The sequence below is a fragment of the Epargyreus clarus genome, unplaced genomic scaffold, assembly GCF_041222505.1.
Source record: "Epargyreus clarus isolate Ecla_fem2 unplaced genomic scaffold, WU_Ecla_fem_2.2 ptg000002l, whole genome shotgun sequence".
NCBI classification, from domain to species: domain Eukaryota; kingdom Metazoa; phylum Arthropoda; class Insecta; order Lepidoptera; family Hesperiidae; genus Epargyreus; species Epargyreus clarus.
Genome location: NW_027332210.1, coordinates 7,240,389 through 7,260,840, shown reverse-complemented (window position 1 = coordinate 7,260,840; position 20,452 = coordinate 7,240,389). Strand labels below are relative to the sequence as shown.

At 31.8% G+C, this 20,452-nt stretch overlaps 1 protein-coding gene and 1 non-coding gene across 2 annotated transcripts in view; one reads left to right on the top strand and one right to left on the bottom strand.

Annotated features, from left to right (window-relative positions):
- Osi17 (DUF1676 domain-containing protein Osi17) overlaps nt 1-20,452 on the top strand; it is a 42,614-nt gene that overhangs the window by 7,983 nt on the left and 14,179 nt on the right. The window contains exon 2 of the mRNA XM_073078992.1: nt 14,437-15,188. Coding sequence (XP_072935093.1) covers nt 14,672-15,188 — 517 coding nt within the window. The 5' untranslated portion in view covers nt 14,437-14,671. The remainder of the gene's footprint in view (nt 1-14,436; nt 15,189-20,452) is intronic.
- TRNAD-GUC (transfer RNA aspartic acid (anticodon GUC)) lies at nt 19,640-19,711 on the bottom strand. The gene has a single exon. It is a non-coding gene; the product is annotated as a tRNA-Asp (tRNA).

Sequence of the window (20,452 nt, the reverse complement as noted above, 5' to 3'; positions counted from 1 at the left end):
TATGTTTTACAACAGTTTTTGGATCTAATTTTTTTTTTTGTATTTAAAATGTATATTTTATACTTTTCTGATAAATTACACTATTTCTTATGCCTTCATACTGTTTCATAAATAAATAATCTTGTTTGTAGAAAGTTGACATCTAGATATATAATCTAGGATATTCCAGTTGTTAATGAGATGGCAAATGTTTACAAATTAACGTTATGCGCATAAATAAACAAATCTCTAACGGTCCTCTCATTAGTATGGGTTAATTTCTCATAAATATGTTTAACAAAGGTTAAAACGGGATTCTCGCCAATAGCTGTTTTTTCCTATCACAGAATAAACACCTTTTGGGCATTTTTGTAATTCACTTGAAATAATGTTAAGCGCATCTTAGTTTCAAAATATTTTAAGTACACTTGTCAGGTCTTCAATTAAAAACCTATCAATAGATCCATTATCCATCATCGTCTACATAAATATGTTCTTTTCTTAGTTTATTTTTAATTAATCTTACTAATTTGTTATTTCTATGTAATTCGTGCTTAATTTTTACCCTTAAATGCTTTGTTTATACATATTACAAATAATATTAATTGTTTCTAGCATATTTGTAGTATATTTTGAAATTCTATACAACTTCTGAATAGTTTTGAAAGTAAACAAGAAATTATTCGTAAAACGAAAGAAAACAACATATCAGATCTGTAATAAGGTTTTACAAATCTGAAATGTATGATATCGAGTCATACAAATTCACAATCATTCATGTCATTGTTACAATAACAGCGTACTTTCAATTAAAGACATCTACTACTTACTACTCTAATGTACTAGTACAGTCCTTTACTTTTATGATTGTCAATCAACTGACGTTGCTTAATCTACACCTATTCCTAGTTTCTCCCAATTCTTGAAAAGAACAGTACTCAATCCTAGGTCTAGTTAACATTATTGCCTATTGTCAAGTACACGGTCATTACTTCTGGCTATTATGTCAATTGCCATAAGTAACTATAGTAATTTAAGCCGCTTCGTTGCGGACAGATACTTGTAACCTTGATTACTTTAAGTTATGTTGTTTTATAGCCCCTATCAAATAAGGTGAGGATCACTATGATTATGTTTATGGCACATGTCATGTGTTTTCGCCGCGGAGAACCATTTTTTTAATTCAAAATATTTCATGATAAGGCAAACATTGCGCGTATATTTAAGCAGATTTTTCTTGAGCCAATAGATAGATTATTATTTATTTCATAAACTTAAGCAAGAACAACTAATTATAATAAACAATGAAATCCAAAACATACAAGAATGCAAAACACAAAATAGAACAAAAGTGTCCTCCAGATTGACTGATTACCAAATGACTGATTGTTATGAACGTTAGTATGGCTAAGAAAGTACTCAAATCTAATTCCAATGAACACAATCAGCCAGAAAAATCTTAAATTCATGAAAAATAGAATAGTCGTAAAGTTCCAAGCATAGAGTAATTATTGCAAATTAAAGATATCCATACCTTTAAGCCCTATCTAAGATAACCACATCAGTTCTCACAACATATAAACGTTGGTTAAACTAGATTCGCAACCTGTCGCGGTTGCGGTGACTGAGCGATTACTGCTCGATTATAACTTTTGACCTAGTAACTGCAGTTAAGTTGTACATACTATGTATTCTTGTAGACCGTAAAGATCTTTTTGTGGTTTTAAATATTAAAGTTTGTCGTCAATGTTATTTTAAATGTTGATTGAAATGATTTCGTACAGTATTTAAGTAATCATACTTAATTTGATTCGTTTACGTGATGGTCCCTATTCCAGTTTAATATTTCTTAAAACTAGATATTATTTGTGAATTTGTCTTTATAAATCTTTGCTGCTAAGTACAATAATAATTATTATCTTGTCATAAACTTTATAATTAATATTGTGTCTTTAGTTTTCTTATTATTATCGGCATCCGTAAAGTTTGTGATAGGATGTTAAATAAAGATTTCTTCCATTTTTGTTCGTCAAGTATTTATTAGTTATTAGTTTTAATTAGTAAGTTATGTATATTCTGTTATCTTACAAGTTTCTAAGCTGTTTCTAAGCTATGTAGATTTTTTTGGAAATACTTCATTCATATCTTTCTTACAAGGCATTATAAGCTTTAATTATTTTTTTCAAAAATTTAAAAAGCTAAATTAACTCCGAAGACTATCAATCTAATATTGAAAAGTTATGGAATTTCGTTCGACCGACTAATTTCACTAGAGATCCGGGTCAATACTAAAGTAAGTCTTAGTACTTTTCTATTCTTTGTGATCTCAATTTATATAACACATGTGTTTGTATACATATATTTATATATTATAAAACTTACTAAATTAATTTCCATGAAGTACTAAAGTTCTCTAAAATTCGCACCATAAATTTAAATTTGCACTTTGCTAGATTCTGAAAGAGATAATCATGAAATGTACAATATTTACAATAATAATGTAAAACTAATCAAATATAAACATTTAAGCTCATTGCATCTAATTACAATGTGTTACATAAATTTGTTCATGTAACACATTTTCGTGCTAAGAAATCGCCGTGCAGTTTCGTAGGCGACGGTCAAGATCACGTTTTGTTTGTTTCACTTTTGATTTCGCTCTGACGCTTGCCGAATCAGTTTTGACCACTTTCTCTGCTTTATAATTCTTTCCTTGTAATTGTGTATCGCGTTTCAAAACAGTGTAGATGGTGCCAGGTTAGATTAATACAAGTGGGCTTATTATCTTTTTCATAATAATATTTAGTAAATTACTGTTTTGTTTTGTAAAAGGGAATTCTTTATTCAATGAAAACTCGTCTTTTTTTTTTGCTCACTTTATGGCATTTTAATTTTGGTGCATCAGTGCAAGCGAAATTTGAATTAGCAAGTTTACCAAGACTTAAACGAAGTAGTTCAAATTTACAATTAAATATATTTTATGCCATTAGCATAAAATAAATTTAACTGCTGGAGTTTAATTTGTTCAATACTATTTAATGGCTTATTTATTACGCTAAAGAAAAAGGGATTTTATAGTTGAATAAAGCTGTAACGAAAGTCACTAATGATCTAAAATAAAAGATGATAGGTAGTACGTATCTACTTGTTTAAAAACAAATTTGAAACACAACAAGATATAAAAAGTAGAAGATTTCATTTCGTGAACGTTTTATATCAAGGTTTCGTTATTTTCATTCCTAATATAAAGTTCTTGTGGTCGAAAATTAAATAAAGCACATCCATTGAAGTTTTTTACTATGCCTCAGTTTCAAGAAAGTAAAAAGTATAGAAATAATGACAGAAAAAGAAGGAAAATGTCGAATAATTACGGTAATGAAAAAAGTACGAATATTTCTGCCGCGAAGCAGTAACAAAACAGTATTATAGAACTAACGACTACTTTCTTTAGACCTCTTTTTTCTTGATTTGCATAATAATATACTTCCTTCATATTTATACCACCGCAATAATAAGTTGAAAATGTCTACTGGCCATAACCTTCTTCATTTCAGTTTTTAGTCATTTTTGATCATTATTTAAATCAAATTGTTACTATTGAAGTAAACCACAACTATTTATATACAAAATTAGAACTTATTATTATGAATCTTTGATTTATTTTAACAATAATATGGTTAACCGCGTCGCGATTATTGATCGCAGAGTAATACGTGTTTATCACTACTATCACAGTACAGGTATCTATATTATCCTGTGCTACTATGTTCCATATGATTATTATCATTAGTTTTTTAGCCATCGTCTTAGGATTTGTAGTATTTGCTTTTATTTTTGACATTTTTAGGGTTTATGATATATTGTAATATCATTTTATGTACACCTACAATGTAAATTCTTTAAGCACGTTCATGGGTAAGGTGGTGGATTATATTCTTAATTATTCTCATTCTGAGATACCATTGCTGTGAACATTAAAACAATAGTGAGTTTATATATAGTGTAGAATTTTTAGAGGTTTCGTCATGTTCGAAATTCTAAAATATTTTAGGAACCGGATCACCAACTAATAGATACACTTTCACCTAAACACCGTGTTTTAAGAATTTCTCAGCATTCTTACTTTCGGGTATAAGCTGCTTTATTAGGATTTCTCATCATTCACGCATATCTAAAATACTAACTAAGCAGTTTATTCTATGGACATTCGTTACATTTTATTTTTGTATTTACCTTCATCATAAAGATCTTCACGATATCCTTTTTTTTTTTTAAATTTGTAACTTATTTATATCAATCTATCCGTCCGTCCTCTTCAAAGATAGCAGAACCGACTATTCAAAAAAAGACGACCCGCGTGACCGAGCGGTCACCATACCGGTCTCATGATAGGCCAGGTTCGGTCCAGAAATCTAAGACATGAATTTAGAGTTCTGGTCTGGGTGTTTGAGTATTCGTCTAAGTGTATATATATGTATCGCTATATGTGTATAGCTTCCATGACACGAAGAATCCTAGCATAGGGTCGTGAGTGTAGAAAGCGTCTTTACAGAACGTGAAATAGGTTTAGTTCTAATAAGAATGAAAGCAGGTGCAGCATTAGGCTAAAGTACATCTCCAATATACCACAATCACCTGCTCTTATAGCCACCTGTATTTCTAACAATAGCGTCATATATCAAAACCGTACGCACATTCGTTGCTATAATAAGTTGCATATCAACACCATTGTTGGTGGTTACCGTTATATTCAGGTCACTTATGATTGTCAACGACACGTCCCACTTCAATATGGTAAACTATAAAGTATTTACCATTGTCTCGTTTAAGTAATAACAAACATTAATTGTTAAAATATAAACTCATTCTAGTTTTAAGACTATTTGTATACGAGCTGAGAGCTCGATGCTCTTCACTCCAAACTGAGGTTCGAACCGTATTTTCATTACCTAGATCATTACAATTTTACTAAAAAGCACCGTCTACATCATTCGAAGCCCATGTGTTAAATTTTTCTGTTAATTAGTTAATGCTCATTGCACGCCTCCACCATTTTCTATATTTAATTATCAAAAATATGTAAATAAGTTTGCTAAAAAATGTCATTATTCCTTACATTTGATATTCATTTTCATTAATTTTTTAATCTTTATATCAATTTTAGATATTTCGTTTACATGTTTCATTTCTACCTTTTGATTAATTTGAAATATTGTCCTTTTATTAAATTACTGCCAAACATATTTTTGATGATCATCTACAATTTTACACGTTTAACACGTTTCTACGCCATATTATTTCAACCTCCCATATTGCCTGCAGCAAATTTGATTTCACCTATAATTAAACACAAAAATTTTCCACTCGTAAACTTATTTCGGGTTAATGGTTTCGATTTAAACTCTAATTACTATCTCTAAATTGATTCGATCAATTAGCATGATGTAAACATTACATACAACATCCATCAAACACAAGTCAAGTTCAATAATGAGATGAACGCAAAAAGTGCCCGTGAACTTAACTACCGGGTGAAAGTTAAAGGAATTTGCCAAGTGGGTTACAAATGTGAACATGTAAGCATGAGTAATTACGGTTTAAGGTTAAAAGAACCTTAACAGGTGTTTATGGCAGGGAAAGGACTGCTTTTCTTTATTAACTATCTGAGTGATTGATTTTAGTTAAAGTCCGTTGTTTGGTACATCAAATGTATTATTACGAAATTACCTTATGAATTCGTGAGTAAACGAGACTAAACCGGTCGACATATTGATTTACTCTAAAATCTAATGATATTGTGAATCACATAAAATTTAGTAAAATCTGTACACGAAAGTTTTGAAACACGTAAATTTATCTTATAAGGCTTAACCTTTAAGAATTGAGTAAAATGTTAACTTTAATGTGTGAACCAATGTAATTCTTAAAAGTCAAAGTGTTACTTTTTAAAGTATGAAAGTAATGAGCGTCATCATCATTTTACTTCTTGAACAATTACGATGAACTTCAAAATGATTGGGATCTTAAATGACCTGAGCTTTTCTCTTGAAAGGTAGAACGCCTTTGTTTATATAGCTTTCTATATCAGTTAGACTGTCTTCCTCTTAAGCAGAAATAGAATTACAATGACATGAGCCCCTATAGGGGTACTATTGCGCGTACTATTTCCCTAGGTATATAAATTTAACACGTAATAATTGACGTATTCTCCAATCATGATCATACACCATTAACTTAAATCTTTTGGATTTTAATGAGATTTCTCAATCGAGACGAGATTTAGTATACCAGTCGGTCGTTAAATGAACGAATTATCACTCTTTGAAGAAATAAAAGATGATTGATTGACTGATTTCTTCATAGGCTACAAAAGAATTCGAATAATGTTGGAGAAAACAAAATTACAAAGTACCAATTAAATTATCATTAATAGCACCTGACCTTTTATTCATCTCTCATCTACTAAAAAAGGAGCTTTATATTTTAAGTTAATTGCTTTTCATAGTTTATGTGATCATGATCATACAAAAGCAATTTTAATATCATCTGGAATCTATCTGAAATATCTACTCCGCTAATATTTAAACAGAAATGATGCATAATTTGAAGAACCGACAGTTTACCTGATGGTAAGAGAGGTACAAACCTACAAAGATATCTAACCGTGAGGACTAAGTAGAAATCGGTTATGTTGTCTTATGTTTGTTGTTATGAGATGTGAGGGTCCGGTCTCCTCCTAAAATAGGTAAAAAAAAGGAGAGAGACATTTTAATAACGCGGCAAAATTGGAGAAAAATAGGAGGACGAGGTATTTTAGTAGCTATGATTACCGTACATTCCAATGCTATGGTACAAATAACAAAGTTTACATTTAATGTGATTTTTCCTTATCGAGTAACATAGTTTGTTTTTAATTTAAGTATTTTATGGGTAAGCGTATTATCGTGAGCGTCGTGTTGGCATGAAAAGCAAAATTGTGTTTACTGCGGTTTTGTGTTCCAGATGTACATCTGGGTCTTCCTGATTTTCCCACGCTGTTTCCATCTTTGGGTTTCTGTATTTGGAAAATATAATAATATTTAAATCGTGCGTAGTTTCCAAAATGACATTTATGTTGAAATGGAGAGGTTTAAGATTTTATCCATTGGTTTGTTTTATAAAATCATGTGGTAATAGCCCTTATTCACTTATAAGTCAAAAAAGCCTCATTATATACTCTCATCTTCTTTTATTACTAAATAAAAAGTTGGTTACAACTGTATGTCAAATTAAATTCATAAGTCAAAAGGGTACATAGATGAAATTCAGTTGTAAAAATAGAGCTAAAATAATTAAGTCAATTAAGCACAATTAAGGAATTAATCTTAAAAGGAAAAGACATGAGAATCTAAAATTGAAAATAATAATCTAAATCAATGTTACCTTTAACTAAGTCCTTAAAGAAGAAAGTCAGAGATAATACAACTGCGAAAAGTAAAGAAGACATTAACAGAACCAAACAAACAGATGTGACCCTAATAGATGTAAGACGTGAAGATGTCGAACATAGACGAGGTGCTAATCAAATTACAATACAGCGACTACGCGGACTTTCGCAGTGAAAGTGTGTACTACGTATGCATCGATGGGTAAATGGCGAACCAAATTTGAGAACTTTAGAATGCACGAGAAATTACAAAAAATCAAAATACAAGAGAGGTTCTTTTGTTTTTGATTTTTAACTATTTCAAACCATAGATTAGTAAAGATTACTCACTTCTACCAAGAAAATGTACCCAGTTTTGAGAATTGAAATAGTTGCGTAAAAAAGTTTTGCCACGTCGCCGTGCTAAAATGTCCCTAAAATATTTGAAATAATTATTTATTTATTACGTAAATTACGCAGTAGTAGTTTTTATTCGTAAATTTTCAATAAAAATGTTTTTATTTGTCAAGAATTCAAATAAAGAACTTACTAAAATAAGCCGTTTGTGGCTTAATTCAATTTCAAGGCGGCAAAGTATCTTTACTAATCTATGCTTCAAACAAAATAGGTTAGCTATTCGACTATGTATTTCTGTATGTCTGCGATTATCTCAAAAACCACTGTTTCAATTTGGATTGGATTTTGGTTACTTGAAAGCATATTTTACAAGGAAGGAAAGGAAATATTTTTGATATACAAAGTAAGTATCAGTTAAAGTATGTACCTATGTAAGTAATGATGGATTCCAATGGAATTAGGGAACATTACAATTAAAAGAAAACCTTGCTTGTTTTTTAATTTCTACCCTAACTCTTGATATATTTTCTATACACAAAGAAGTCAAAGAAAAAGTAGCTTAATCCCTGTCCCTTTTCTTCGAGATCCTTGAAAAATATTGATTCAGTAGAAGAGATTAGCAGACATAAGTGAAAGTGTATGCACATTTAGTTCGCATCGATGACCAAATAACAGAAAGAAATTTGTAAACTTGTGAATCCGTGAGAGAAAATGGGTGTTTTATTCATGAATAGCTATAAAGTAAGTCGGAGTTAAGGTCATAAACCTCACTAAGAATTTCACGTAAATACGAAATATTTGATGTTTTTACATATAATTAAAATTCAAGTGCCCGTCCTGTTGCAAAATTAAAAATAACTGTCACTTTCTATGCTCATATGCAGTGCATGAAATGCAGATGACCAATGAAAAAGTATACCAATTTAAACGACACTAGAATTGCGGAAAAATAGAAGACTTTGAAGGTGGTAGAACCCTTTGAGTTTTAACTCCAGGGACACTACCGCCACACCATTTTCTGCCTAATAACAGCAGTGTTCGACGCCGCTGTTTTCCGGTTTGAAAACTGGCATAAGGGAGACATACTTCTTCGCAGCATTCCAACTTATTCCTCAGGGATAGCAACGCATCGCATCTGGTCGACCTCAGGCAGGACTTTTATCACGTCTTGGACTTGATTACAAATGTCCAAGGATGGCAACAGCCACATGTTAAGTGGACTGCATGCTCATTAGTTAAATATTATTAAAAATATGTAAAGTTTAATATTTATTAAAACTGGTATTAATGGTGGTTATGATAATATAGTTTGTATCTGAATTAGGGATAAAGCATAAAATTACAGATTTTAGAATTGCGAGGGGACGCTATTTATGATAACATGTGAAAAAAAATTAGTGTCTAAAAATTGCGAAAGCTCATAAAAGTGGTATAATTTATTGAAATCGAAAGGTGAATGACTCGAAATCTAAAGATTTATGAAATGACCGTATGAAAAAGAAATGTTATAAGTAAAATTTTAATTAATGATAATGATAATAAGTCAAAATCATAAGCGGAACGCTGCGTTTTAAAGTACCGTTGGTCAGAGAGTACGAAAAATTATCAGAACTTAACTTTAGGAACTCGGCCAAATAGGTACTCGAAAAAGGTTATAAGGTAGAATAGGTTTACGAGTATTTGTGACAGTTGTAATAAAAACAAGCATATGGAAGGTCTATAATGTTATGAGTCTATAATCTCTGAATATTTCTTTAGATTTATGATACACCACGCTTCAATGATTCGAAATTTTTAAAATCACTTCTGGACTAGGTCCAAAATTAGTTACAATATCTTATAAAGATACGAAGAAAATAATTACTGGTTCGTGAAAATAAGTCCATTACAATAAAGGATAGTAAAATAAATACCTACTGTATTAAATGTATTAAATCTTTACTTCATAAATTATTCACTTTACATTATTGTTTTTATCATCGCCTTGTAGTTTATATCCTATATCAATAACATTGAATGGGTCTACTAATTTCACTGGAATGTATCTTGCTCTTGAAATCAAAAGTCGATCAAGTGACCATGCAATCATGGACATAGATTGAATGAATGTGGCAAGAACCTACATTAGACAAATCCTAGTGTAAAGTGGTTTTTAATTTGTTATCTTCGAAGCCGTGTATCACGTATTTTAATGAACATTTGAAATTGTGCAACATTTAGTTGATGGAACTTTGATATTATATAGTATGGTTTGAATTGTGATCTGTGATTATTCTTTGCACTTTCAATTGCTTCTTGTATTAACTTAAGTAAAATTATTATGTGGTTTTCGAAAGTTAAAATCTTAAACGTTCCATTATATTCTTCAAGCAGAAAGTACTGTAATGAAACCTAAATACATTTGTTCATTATCATGCCCTTCTACTATATTATGTAGGTATCTCTCAAGGTACAACACTCGGTCCTCTGTGTAAGTTATTCAACTACTTTTTTTTTAAGTCATTAGATTATGCTATATCTCCACCATTTATGTAGAGTCTATCGCGTAATTAAAAAAAGAAAGGATATTAAAGTAAGTTTTATTTTAAGCATACCTAAGTTTTAGTTATATTAGCCCATACATACATATGTGCCTCTCCCACCAGTTTCAATTTGAATTTAATCTCAAACACAGCAACACTACATTAGTGCTAAGACCCTCAGAAAAATCTATCTTTATCGAATCACAATGACATCTACTTTTGTTAATCCTAATAAAAATCCTTCCTACGTCTTCGCTCTCAATTCCTAATTCTGTGGCGATACGATTCTTCTCGTTCAACTGAGGCACGCGCTCGAAAGCGGAACGGATCGGATTCTGTCCCATCCAGTGGCCAGTGGGGTGTGTCATATTGCGTAGCTGTTAAATTGTAACCAATTTTTATACTGACTTTATGCCTGGTTCCGATACTTCAGCTTATGTCTTCATCCTGGCGCTGTATATCAGATATTTTATGTTTTGTCTCACTTTTACTTAATACATCTGTTAGACCATTTTAAGAGACTTTAAAGACACTACCGCTACTCCTGTTCTAATAATAGTAGTATTTCTGTTGTTTCTAATAAAAGCAATGTTTAATAACAGCAGTATCAAAGGTATAATAAGGGGAACATACTTTTACGAGGCGTTCAAACTTAGTCCTCATGGGTATCATTTGTGGCAAATCTCAGGTCGTAATGGAAGAATGTCATCTCAGGTAAATTACAGATATCCACAAGCAGTAGTGGCCTCTTACATTTAGGTAACTACATGCTCAATTGCTATTCCATAATTTTATTATTATTAATACCAATTATTTTTTATTCAAAATGTAAAAGCACAGTATAAGGATCTATATATTTGTAGCGTGGTAAGAGTGTCATTAACACTTTTACATTTTGAATAAACTAGACTTAACTTAGAAAATCAGATGTGCGTATTTCAAATTCGAATTTTAGACCGAGTTTAATCTGTTTTGTTACAAACAAACAAACAGGCACACAAACCTTCGCATTTATTAGTAGGGATCACGTATAAGGAAACTAGCGAGAGTAAAGTATGTCTCGGAAGTATGTCTGTTGGTCACTAACCAGACTACCGAGGTTTCCAACGTTAACTAAACGAGTTTACTTGATGCGTCACGTTCAAATATAAACTTATATTTAAAAAAATGATAATAAACTGTTTTTCGTTCTATTCTGAAAAATCCCTTTCGTTTGATACCCATATCATGGAGGAGGCATAGACAATAATTAGTCCGCCATCTTGGATTTAGTATAATCATGCAATATCATCCAAACCTAACGTTTATGTAAAATTGCAACTTAATTAAGTTGCAAGATTAGACCGAGGATACTGTGACCGATTTCACATAACATTTTAAAATTTGATTTGAAGGTGGTAGAACACTCCGTGGTTCGACTCTGATAGCACCATCGCCACTTCTATTTCTGCCTAATAACAGCAGAGCACTGCTGTGTTCCGGTTTGAAGAGTGTGGTAAGGAGACATACTTTTACGAGGCATTCTGATTTAGTACTCAGAGGTAGCGTCGCATCTGTAGCCGACCGGTAGGAATATCTAATCCTATCTGGGGTTGATTACAGATGTCCATGGGAAGCAGTAGCCACTTACCATCAGATGGACGGCATGCTCGTCTACTCCTATATTTTATTAAAAATAAACGTAATTAGCAGAATTCCGTTTATTTTATTATTTATTATTTTTGACAATTTTATTATTTGTTTCGATAAAAAATAACATTAAATATTATTATTGTAACTTTTTAGTGAAATAAATAAAATACAATTTTAAACCAAACCGCATTTAAAACCAAACAAATACAAATGAAAATGAAAAAAATCTGTTATTTTATAAACGTTAAAACACGGAAATAAATTACTACAAAAAAAAAATAACAAAAACAAACATAAATAACATTAACATTTCGTTTTCCGATTCGGCGTCGATAAGGTCGTCGACATATTTTAATACCGTAAAAGTGTAGAAAGTTCACGTAATATAATAAATATGAATTTCTTACTGTTATTTTGTACAATAATTTAGTATTTGTATTGTCCTCAGAATACCTACACATTAAGGTTTACACGTTGTAAGGAAATTCCGAAAACGAATATGTATTAAAATGTCATACAATTGAGCGATTTATTAGTACATCGATTATGATATCTTAAGAACTTTCTTAAAGAGTAGATTTGAAAAATGTATGTTACATTAACTAGAACGATACAATGTTTAAAAACCTTTAGTCTTGTTTAGAGATGTCCAATAAATCTGGATAGACGTAATATATCTATAATTACTTCATCCGGATCTGTATAATCCATATCAATATCCGTATATGCGGATCTATTTAAATCAACAAATAGCTAAATAAAGATCATAAATTTACATAACTTTCTACTAAAATGAGCCGTTTAAAATCTAAAACATACATACAACATTTAAATGTAACATCACGCACCACATTCCCGTTCAAAAATGGAGCTCGCTTTCATTTAAAACGTGTCTTGTTTAACTGAATCCATGACGTGTCGGTATGCACTTATATAAATTCATATATTTTTTGTCCTCATACTTGATATATTATTTTTTGTAATAATTGCATAATGCAATTATCTCATTATTGGATTAACTATAGTTCGTGTTTTCACATACGAGTTATTACTGACTTTTTAGAGAAGAAAATGATCTTTGTGTTCGCACGAAGACATTAATTGATCAAATAATAAATGGAATGAAAATCATTTAACCGAATACAGTAATCTTTTAATACAAACGCAAATATTTAATACATCGGGTTTAAATTATTTTTAACTTTTTAGTTCTTTATTTATTAGGAAGTAATAAAAGCTTTTAATATATTGCACGACTCATGATGCGAAGCATCAGAGAGTGCTTTACGATCGAAAAAAATTTTTCGCTTCATTTTGGCGGCTATTTTTATTATTATAGCCTTGATAGTTCACGGAATCAAGATCTTTTGTATACTATTGTCGAGATAATTTAATGGAGATTAATTCCATATTTTTTAAAAATTGATTTACTGCAATAGAATTGGAAAAAGACACCAAAATAGGTCAATAAATTTTCCTGTCCGTCATGTGTGAAACCTGAAAACACTGTAACTTGTGAAAAAATCCATCATTTGAGTTATTTTTTTTTTTAATTCTAATCGACGATTGTAGGTCACTGAATGCGAATGATTAATTAATTCAGTGTCGTTTAATTGCAATTAATAAAAAACGAAAACTACAAGACTGTATATCTATAGATATTATGTACATTTATTCCACCAGGGGCGCTTGTGCAGTACCTTCTTAGCTGTTTTTTCGGCAATTAATTTTGAACGACATAAGTTTTTTTTTTTTATATATTTCATAATTAAATGAGCATTATGAGCACTTTTGGATTTTCCAAACTTTATTTTTTTTTATAATTAAATGTATAAGTATTTCTACTTAATTGAATTAAGTGGCTTATAATAGGACTATCTAGGTTCTAATGTATGCAAATAAGCCGCGTCTATGTGCAGACTTTCGAAAAGACTTCAAATTAACTAAATCTACTCATTACGTTTCAAAGTTTCTAAGAATTTGGTCAATTAGGCGCATTCATCTCCTGGAATCGAATAAAAATATCGGTTATTCTGATAACTTCCTTTTCTTCCCGTTAGTGTCCCTAAAATAGGCTCAAGTAACTATAAAATTGTGTTGTTAAAAGGTGTTATTGTCGTGGTCGAAAATCATTTAAATGAATTAAAAAATATCCGTAATTTTAGAAATTGGAATATAACAGATGCCTAAACAGTATAGATGAAATTGGCTAGAACATTATTCAAAATTAATTTTAACATTTTCTAAGAAACCGAAACTGAATATAGAATATACCGCGGATGCATTTTCTTAACAGTAATTAATATCATAAAGCTTAATGAATACTGTATAAATTAATCATTAACTTAATGCCGTTAAAAGAACAATAATATACACTACACTAATAACCCATAACTAAATTGTGAAATTACGTAAATTTAAAAACTTTCACAGATTAATGTACAGTGAATTTGAAAAAAAAACAAGAAATTTCTAAAGTCGTAGAAATAGAACAGAATTCACGAGTAATTTACTCAATAATTTTCTTTCCATTGATTACAGATGAGATGTCAACGCAAATTTGGAGGTAAACGGCGAGCTTCCGACAAGATATGTGAAACAGGCGAAACGACAGATGAACGACACACTTTCAAATATTAAAATTCATTACTTTGACCCAACGACAATGAAAACAATGTGCGCACGCACAACTGGGCACAGTAATGCCCTTTGCTCTCTGTAAGCATGCATATTTAAGAAAACCAAACCTATTGTTAATAACAGTAATGCTGTGACAATGGCGGGCGAGGATCGAGACGTTTATACGAGAGATGTTAGAAGAAAGACATCACATTTCGATACGAAGATATTATTTATACTATTAATTGTAAGTGCTAGAGTAATTGAGTGTAGTGAAAATGCAACGGACGAAGTGAGACAAGTTGAAGATGATATTCCTAAAAGACTAAAGTTAGTGGAAGCGATATCGGGTAGAGCTTTAATCGGTGATGTGTACCAAAACGGCACGTTTCGGACTGGGAATGCCTTGTGGGATAACATTTTAAACGAGTGTACAGTGAAACCTTCAGTAAATTGTTTACAAAAGAACGTCTACTCGTATTTGGACGAAAGTTTAGATTTTAATGGTGATGTGGACGTGGCTAGTGGTATGTGTTTTAAAAAGAACAATGTGGATGTTGACAAGTACAGCAAAGAAGCAAATATTATCTACCTCACGGGAAGCAAGGACGTACAGAACGAGGAACAAGGAAGATTATTAGAAGAAAACGAAATTGATGATGAGGAGGAATCAGGTAAGAAACTTTTACATATTTGTCTTTTAGCATACTGCGGTGTAAGTGACATTTAATTTTTTGTCAGAAACTTGAAATGTTATGATATTTATAAAGAGATAGATAGTAAAAGATAATAAACCTAGCACAGCCCCACGGCTTCTATAGATCTTAACTGATGAACATTAAGATATATGAAGATATTAAGTAACATCAGGCATGTCAGTGGATGACTCTTTGTAGGTAAATATTATGTATGTTGCAATGCTTCAGAGATCACATAAAACTAACCTTGCAAGTTAATATCAAAATCAAAATATTTTATTTAGAGTAGATTTTTCCAATATTATTTATTGCCATAACTGCTTTATTTTATTACAGACTGTTTGAGCATAACAATGGGGACTAATAGATTCACGTGCGTTACAAGACACTGAAGTGCATCTAATTTACCCACTAGCTATCACCTACAACTTTTGACATCTTTACAGATAGTTACCATCTCTCAAAGCCACGAAATGTACACGCTTCGCAAATTAAATTATTAAACCATACCATTTCACCAAGCTAAACAGATTTAAAGCGACATTCCATTTGACTATTCACTTTATTAACATTGCTCGAAGACTCATTAGAAAATGTCACTTGTATTGATGTCTAAATTTCACTTACAAACAGTGCTCAATATTCATAAATCCTTACAATTTCTCGTGTCCAAAGATCATAAACACAAGCCCAAGAAAGTGCATCCGTGAAAACGTTTGCGTTTCAAACAATGCGCCATTCCTTGACATCCGTGTCACATTGAATGTTGCTTGGAAACTGTTTGTCAACCACATTAGGATTACTCATTGTTATTTGGCAAACAAAACATTGATTAAGGTTTATTACTGTAGCACTACCATGAGTTGGTAAGAAACGCCACTATAGAAATTGTAAATAGAAAACTATTGTCATTTTGCTAGTGAATAACATAACTACTATCGTTACGGTAATTCTTGACAACGTCTGTCAAATTAATGACTCATGGGACCGAATTTGTATGGCAATAGATCATAATGACATTCGCTAGCGATTTGATTTCGATAGGTTTTTTACGTTACGAGTGGCTCACACTACGGAATTTAGTTTTACGAGTAACCACCAGAGGCGCTGTACAGTTTTTCATACATTTATTTTACGCAGTCGCTAGCGAGTAATACTTTTGTAAACTCATGGTAGTGCTACTGGTTCAGAATGAACCAGCTACAACACTAGACGGCGTTTGTTTGTTTTTAATGTTACTATAGCCCTTTTCTGTTCCTCTGCTGGCACAGGTTTATCTCCTTCAAAGTAAAATGGAAATACTTCCCAGCAGAATGTTCGAATATACAATTTAACATACCTACTACTCCAATGTCGATTGGTGTTTAAATTAGAGGTATTTTCCTTAAAATTCATTATAAATATGAAAATGAAAATTGAAATTTTCTAAATAGTATAGTACTAATTTAACAAAACGTCCCAAAAATACTTATTTAAATAAAATTATTCGAAAACGATAAATTATATTTCAAATGTAGAAACTACATCTTTTTTTCACTTTGCAGTGATTTTTACATAATTTCATAGTACTAAACAACGTTATTGATTTTAAACGTATACGCATTACGCATTTTAACGTATATTTTCATTTATAAAGGGATTGTATCTAATATTAGGATTTTCATTTCAGTACAAGACTTCTTCTTTTTTGTGGCACTGGTATAACTGGTCCAAGATTTAGACAATTTTGAAAGTAACTAAGTCAATTAGTAGATTAATGACCATAACTAATTGGTAGCTAAACATCAGTGAAATTAGTCATATATCAACCCATTTTATAACCCAAACCGTTAACAAAACAATTATAATTAATTACCTAAGTATATTTACTTGCCTCTAGCTAATAAATGCAAAATAGCCGTAAAATTATATTCAAATATTCTGAAAATTTAAATAAAGGAAATTCATACTTAAATATGTTATGTTTTTAGTATAACTAAATGGCTTATTTAATTAAATTAATTATTTTACTACAACCGTTAATTTCAAAATGAGTAACGGTTTTATCGGCTACAACCCTGGTGCCCCCGTGTCTTCTTCACAAATGAAAAAAGATTTGAAATATGCTCCAACGAATTGCTTCAGTACTATGGAGCAAAGTACGGCTTAGTTACAGGGATGCTTATAAACTCGGTAACCGTACCCGAAATTATCCAATTAATATACCCATAATTAAAATCTACCTAAAAACAGTAAACAAATCCGATATAAAAGCTTAAAATAATTTTAGATGCAATATAAATGTGATACGATTTTTAAAAGGTTACTTCAGATGAAGCCATCGCAGTGCAAGTTACGAATATATTACAAATCAAATCATTATATATTTGTATTCTCCTTACATTTCCTTAAAGAAATAAATATCACAATCTATTTGAAATAATCGGACAATCCGAATCCGTGATGGATTCGGATAGTTCAGGTACATATCCACAAATGTACCTGAATAATGCATAATATTTTTCACAAATCCGTATCTACTCGTATAACCAGATCCGAAATTACATATCCATAACATCCCTAGTTAGTGATAAACTCAAATGTTGAATTTTATCAAACAGCAAATGCCTATGAGCAGATTTAATGACTGCTATTCAATATCAACAACTAGAACCGACGTCCAGCATTGCTTTAGAAGTACCTATTTGTTATTTAGCCACTAGCGGTCACCCATCCAACTCCCGACCGCGCCCGACGGTGCTTAAGCTTTTAAATTAATTATGATCAAAACAAGCCGCCGGCTACGCGCATTGCGCATGAATGAAAAAATAAAATATAAATCACTTAATCATGTTGATTCCATAAGGGCTAAACTCACAATTATTACCCTATTGCTGAGCATAGAGTTCTCAGAATAAAGAATCAAAGGAAAGAGTTAATAAATCATGTAAAGCAATATGCATTAGTAACATTGCATTCGAACGGAATTCTCTAACTGTCAAACATATGAAGTTTTCCACACTACGTTTTCTATCAGTATTAAGACAAGTGCTAACTAATTTCTAATACGCAAATGACTACGAAGAATGAGAGGTCTAAATTCGACACTTAACCTTTGTACAGTACAGTCTTCATCTTAAAGTGAAGTGCTTTAAGTTTAGTATATGGGGTCTGTGCGCAGGGCCCCAAACTCTATAAAATAAAATTATATTTCAAAAAACTAAAAAACACGCTTGTGTGTATATGATGTGTATATGATTGTGTTTGTGTGTATATGATTCTAAACTAAAAATCACGCTATAACAATTACGCCTATTGAAACTAAAAAGCAATAATTATTTGCAATCTAAACTTGCGATGAACTTTGCTGAAGGTGCTTGAAAAAGCTGAGGATGTTGATTAGGACAATGGTAAAAAAATATTAAAATCGTGTATTGTCATCGGTTTTTGATAATTCTTCAAAATTTTGAATTAAACTGAACGTTCAAAGTGGATAGAAATCTGGCTCAAAGATTCCGTTACTGTTACGTACATACATACATACAAACGTACAACCCAAGCTAATAAAAGCGTGTTAATAAACTAAAAAGTAGAAAATAATTTTCAATCTAGGAATCTATTAAGGAACAGTAAATTGTATAATTGTGAAAAAAGCGTGAGTTGCTTCACTTATCAATTTTCGAAAAGCAATTTTCGAAAAGCAAATTTTAGTTTTTTGAACTATATTTATTTTTATTTTCCAATGAGTCCCCAATTTCTAGTGCGCCCAAGGCCCCCCGCATACCCTCAGACGATTCTACTGAAGAGCTATTACAAAGGACCACAATTAGTAACAGTAAAGGAAGTTAAATTCTTTAACATATATCAAAATTATTCAGAGGCGTAAGATATATCAGATTTAAATAAGACATAAGTTAATGAATAACATAATTGACTAAAATAAAAGGTAGAATTGTTCAGAAATATTCATGAAATAATAATTCCCTAGGAATCCCTTGGGAAGATCACCAACTAGGTGATCTGACCAGATCAAAGGCCTCACCAAGATGTCTGTTACGGAGTGCTTTAGAAAAGCAGACGACCGAGCACTGGCTGGATATGCAGCACACCTGCATCAAAGACTTCCAAAGCAGGCACGAACTTCAGCCATGAAGGAACGACTAAGAAGAATAATTCCCTACATTTTTTTGCACATATTAAATAGTTTTGTAAGGTTTCTAATTCTATCGAAGTTACTATAAGATTATACATTCATATTGAATTTATTGTTATCAGTAGATTTGAGTATTGGCTATACGATTTCAGTTTTATCTGTCATACGACTAGATAGTGGCATTTATTTGTGATAAATAATGAACGATACCTAAAAAGCAAAAATGTTTACTTAAAAAAAAAATCTCATTCCGTGTAAAAACCGATTTAGTTAAACTAACAACCAAAAAATATTTCTCCCCGGCGGGGAATCGAACCCCGGTCTCCCGCGTGACAGGCGGGGATACTTACCACTATACTACCGAGGATTGATTGCGAATGTTGAATTTCTCAGTCTTTAGCTTTGTGTCTTATTATCTATCTGAAAAACAAATAATAAAACATATATTACATGATATTAAATAGTACATGTAAATAGTTCGTTACGACAAAAATGTATGTATTTCGTTATGAATAAATAATTATTTCAATAATTGTTTCAATATATCATCAAATTAAACTAAACATAACACTAAAATGGAAGATGATAAAACCATCTGCGGTTGACTTTGGCGATACCACCGCCACACCTATTTCTGCCTAGTGACATTAGTGTTAAGCGCTGCTGTGGTCTAGTTTGAAGGGTGTGGTACGGGAGACGTATTTTCCGGGGCATTCCATTAGATCTCGGGAGCAACAGCACGTCTGTGGCCGACCACAGGTAAAAATCTAATCGTATCTGGCGTTGATTACTGATGTCCACTGGCGGCAGTAGCCACTTACCATCAGGTAGAAGCATGCTCGTCTGCTACTCCTTTTTTATTTTTTTGTTCACGAGGGTGAAACGTTCGACGCGATGGGAGCAATGCCGGCTATGTGGGATTTTTACCGCACTAAAACCCCCCCGGCGGCCGTCCCCAGCGCTTGGTGGAGAACTTCAGGATCTCAAGCGGAGTCCTCAGTATCAGGCTCTGCCCTGGGGGGAGCAATTTACGCTCCTCCTGTACACCAAGTGTTTACGACGGTATGCGACCAGACATCCTCATCCTTCCCGGGGTCCCCTGCTGGAC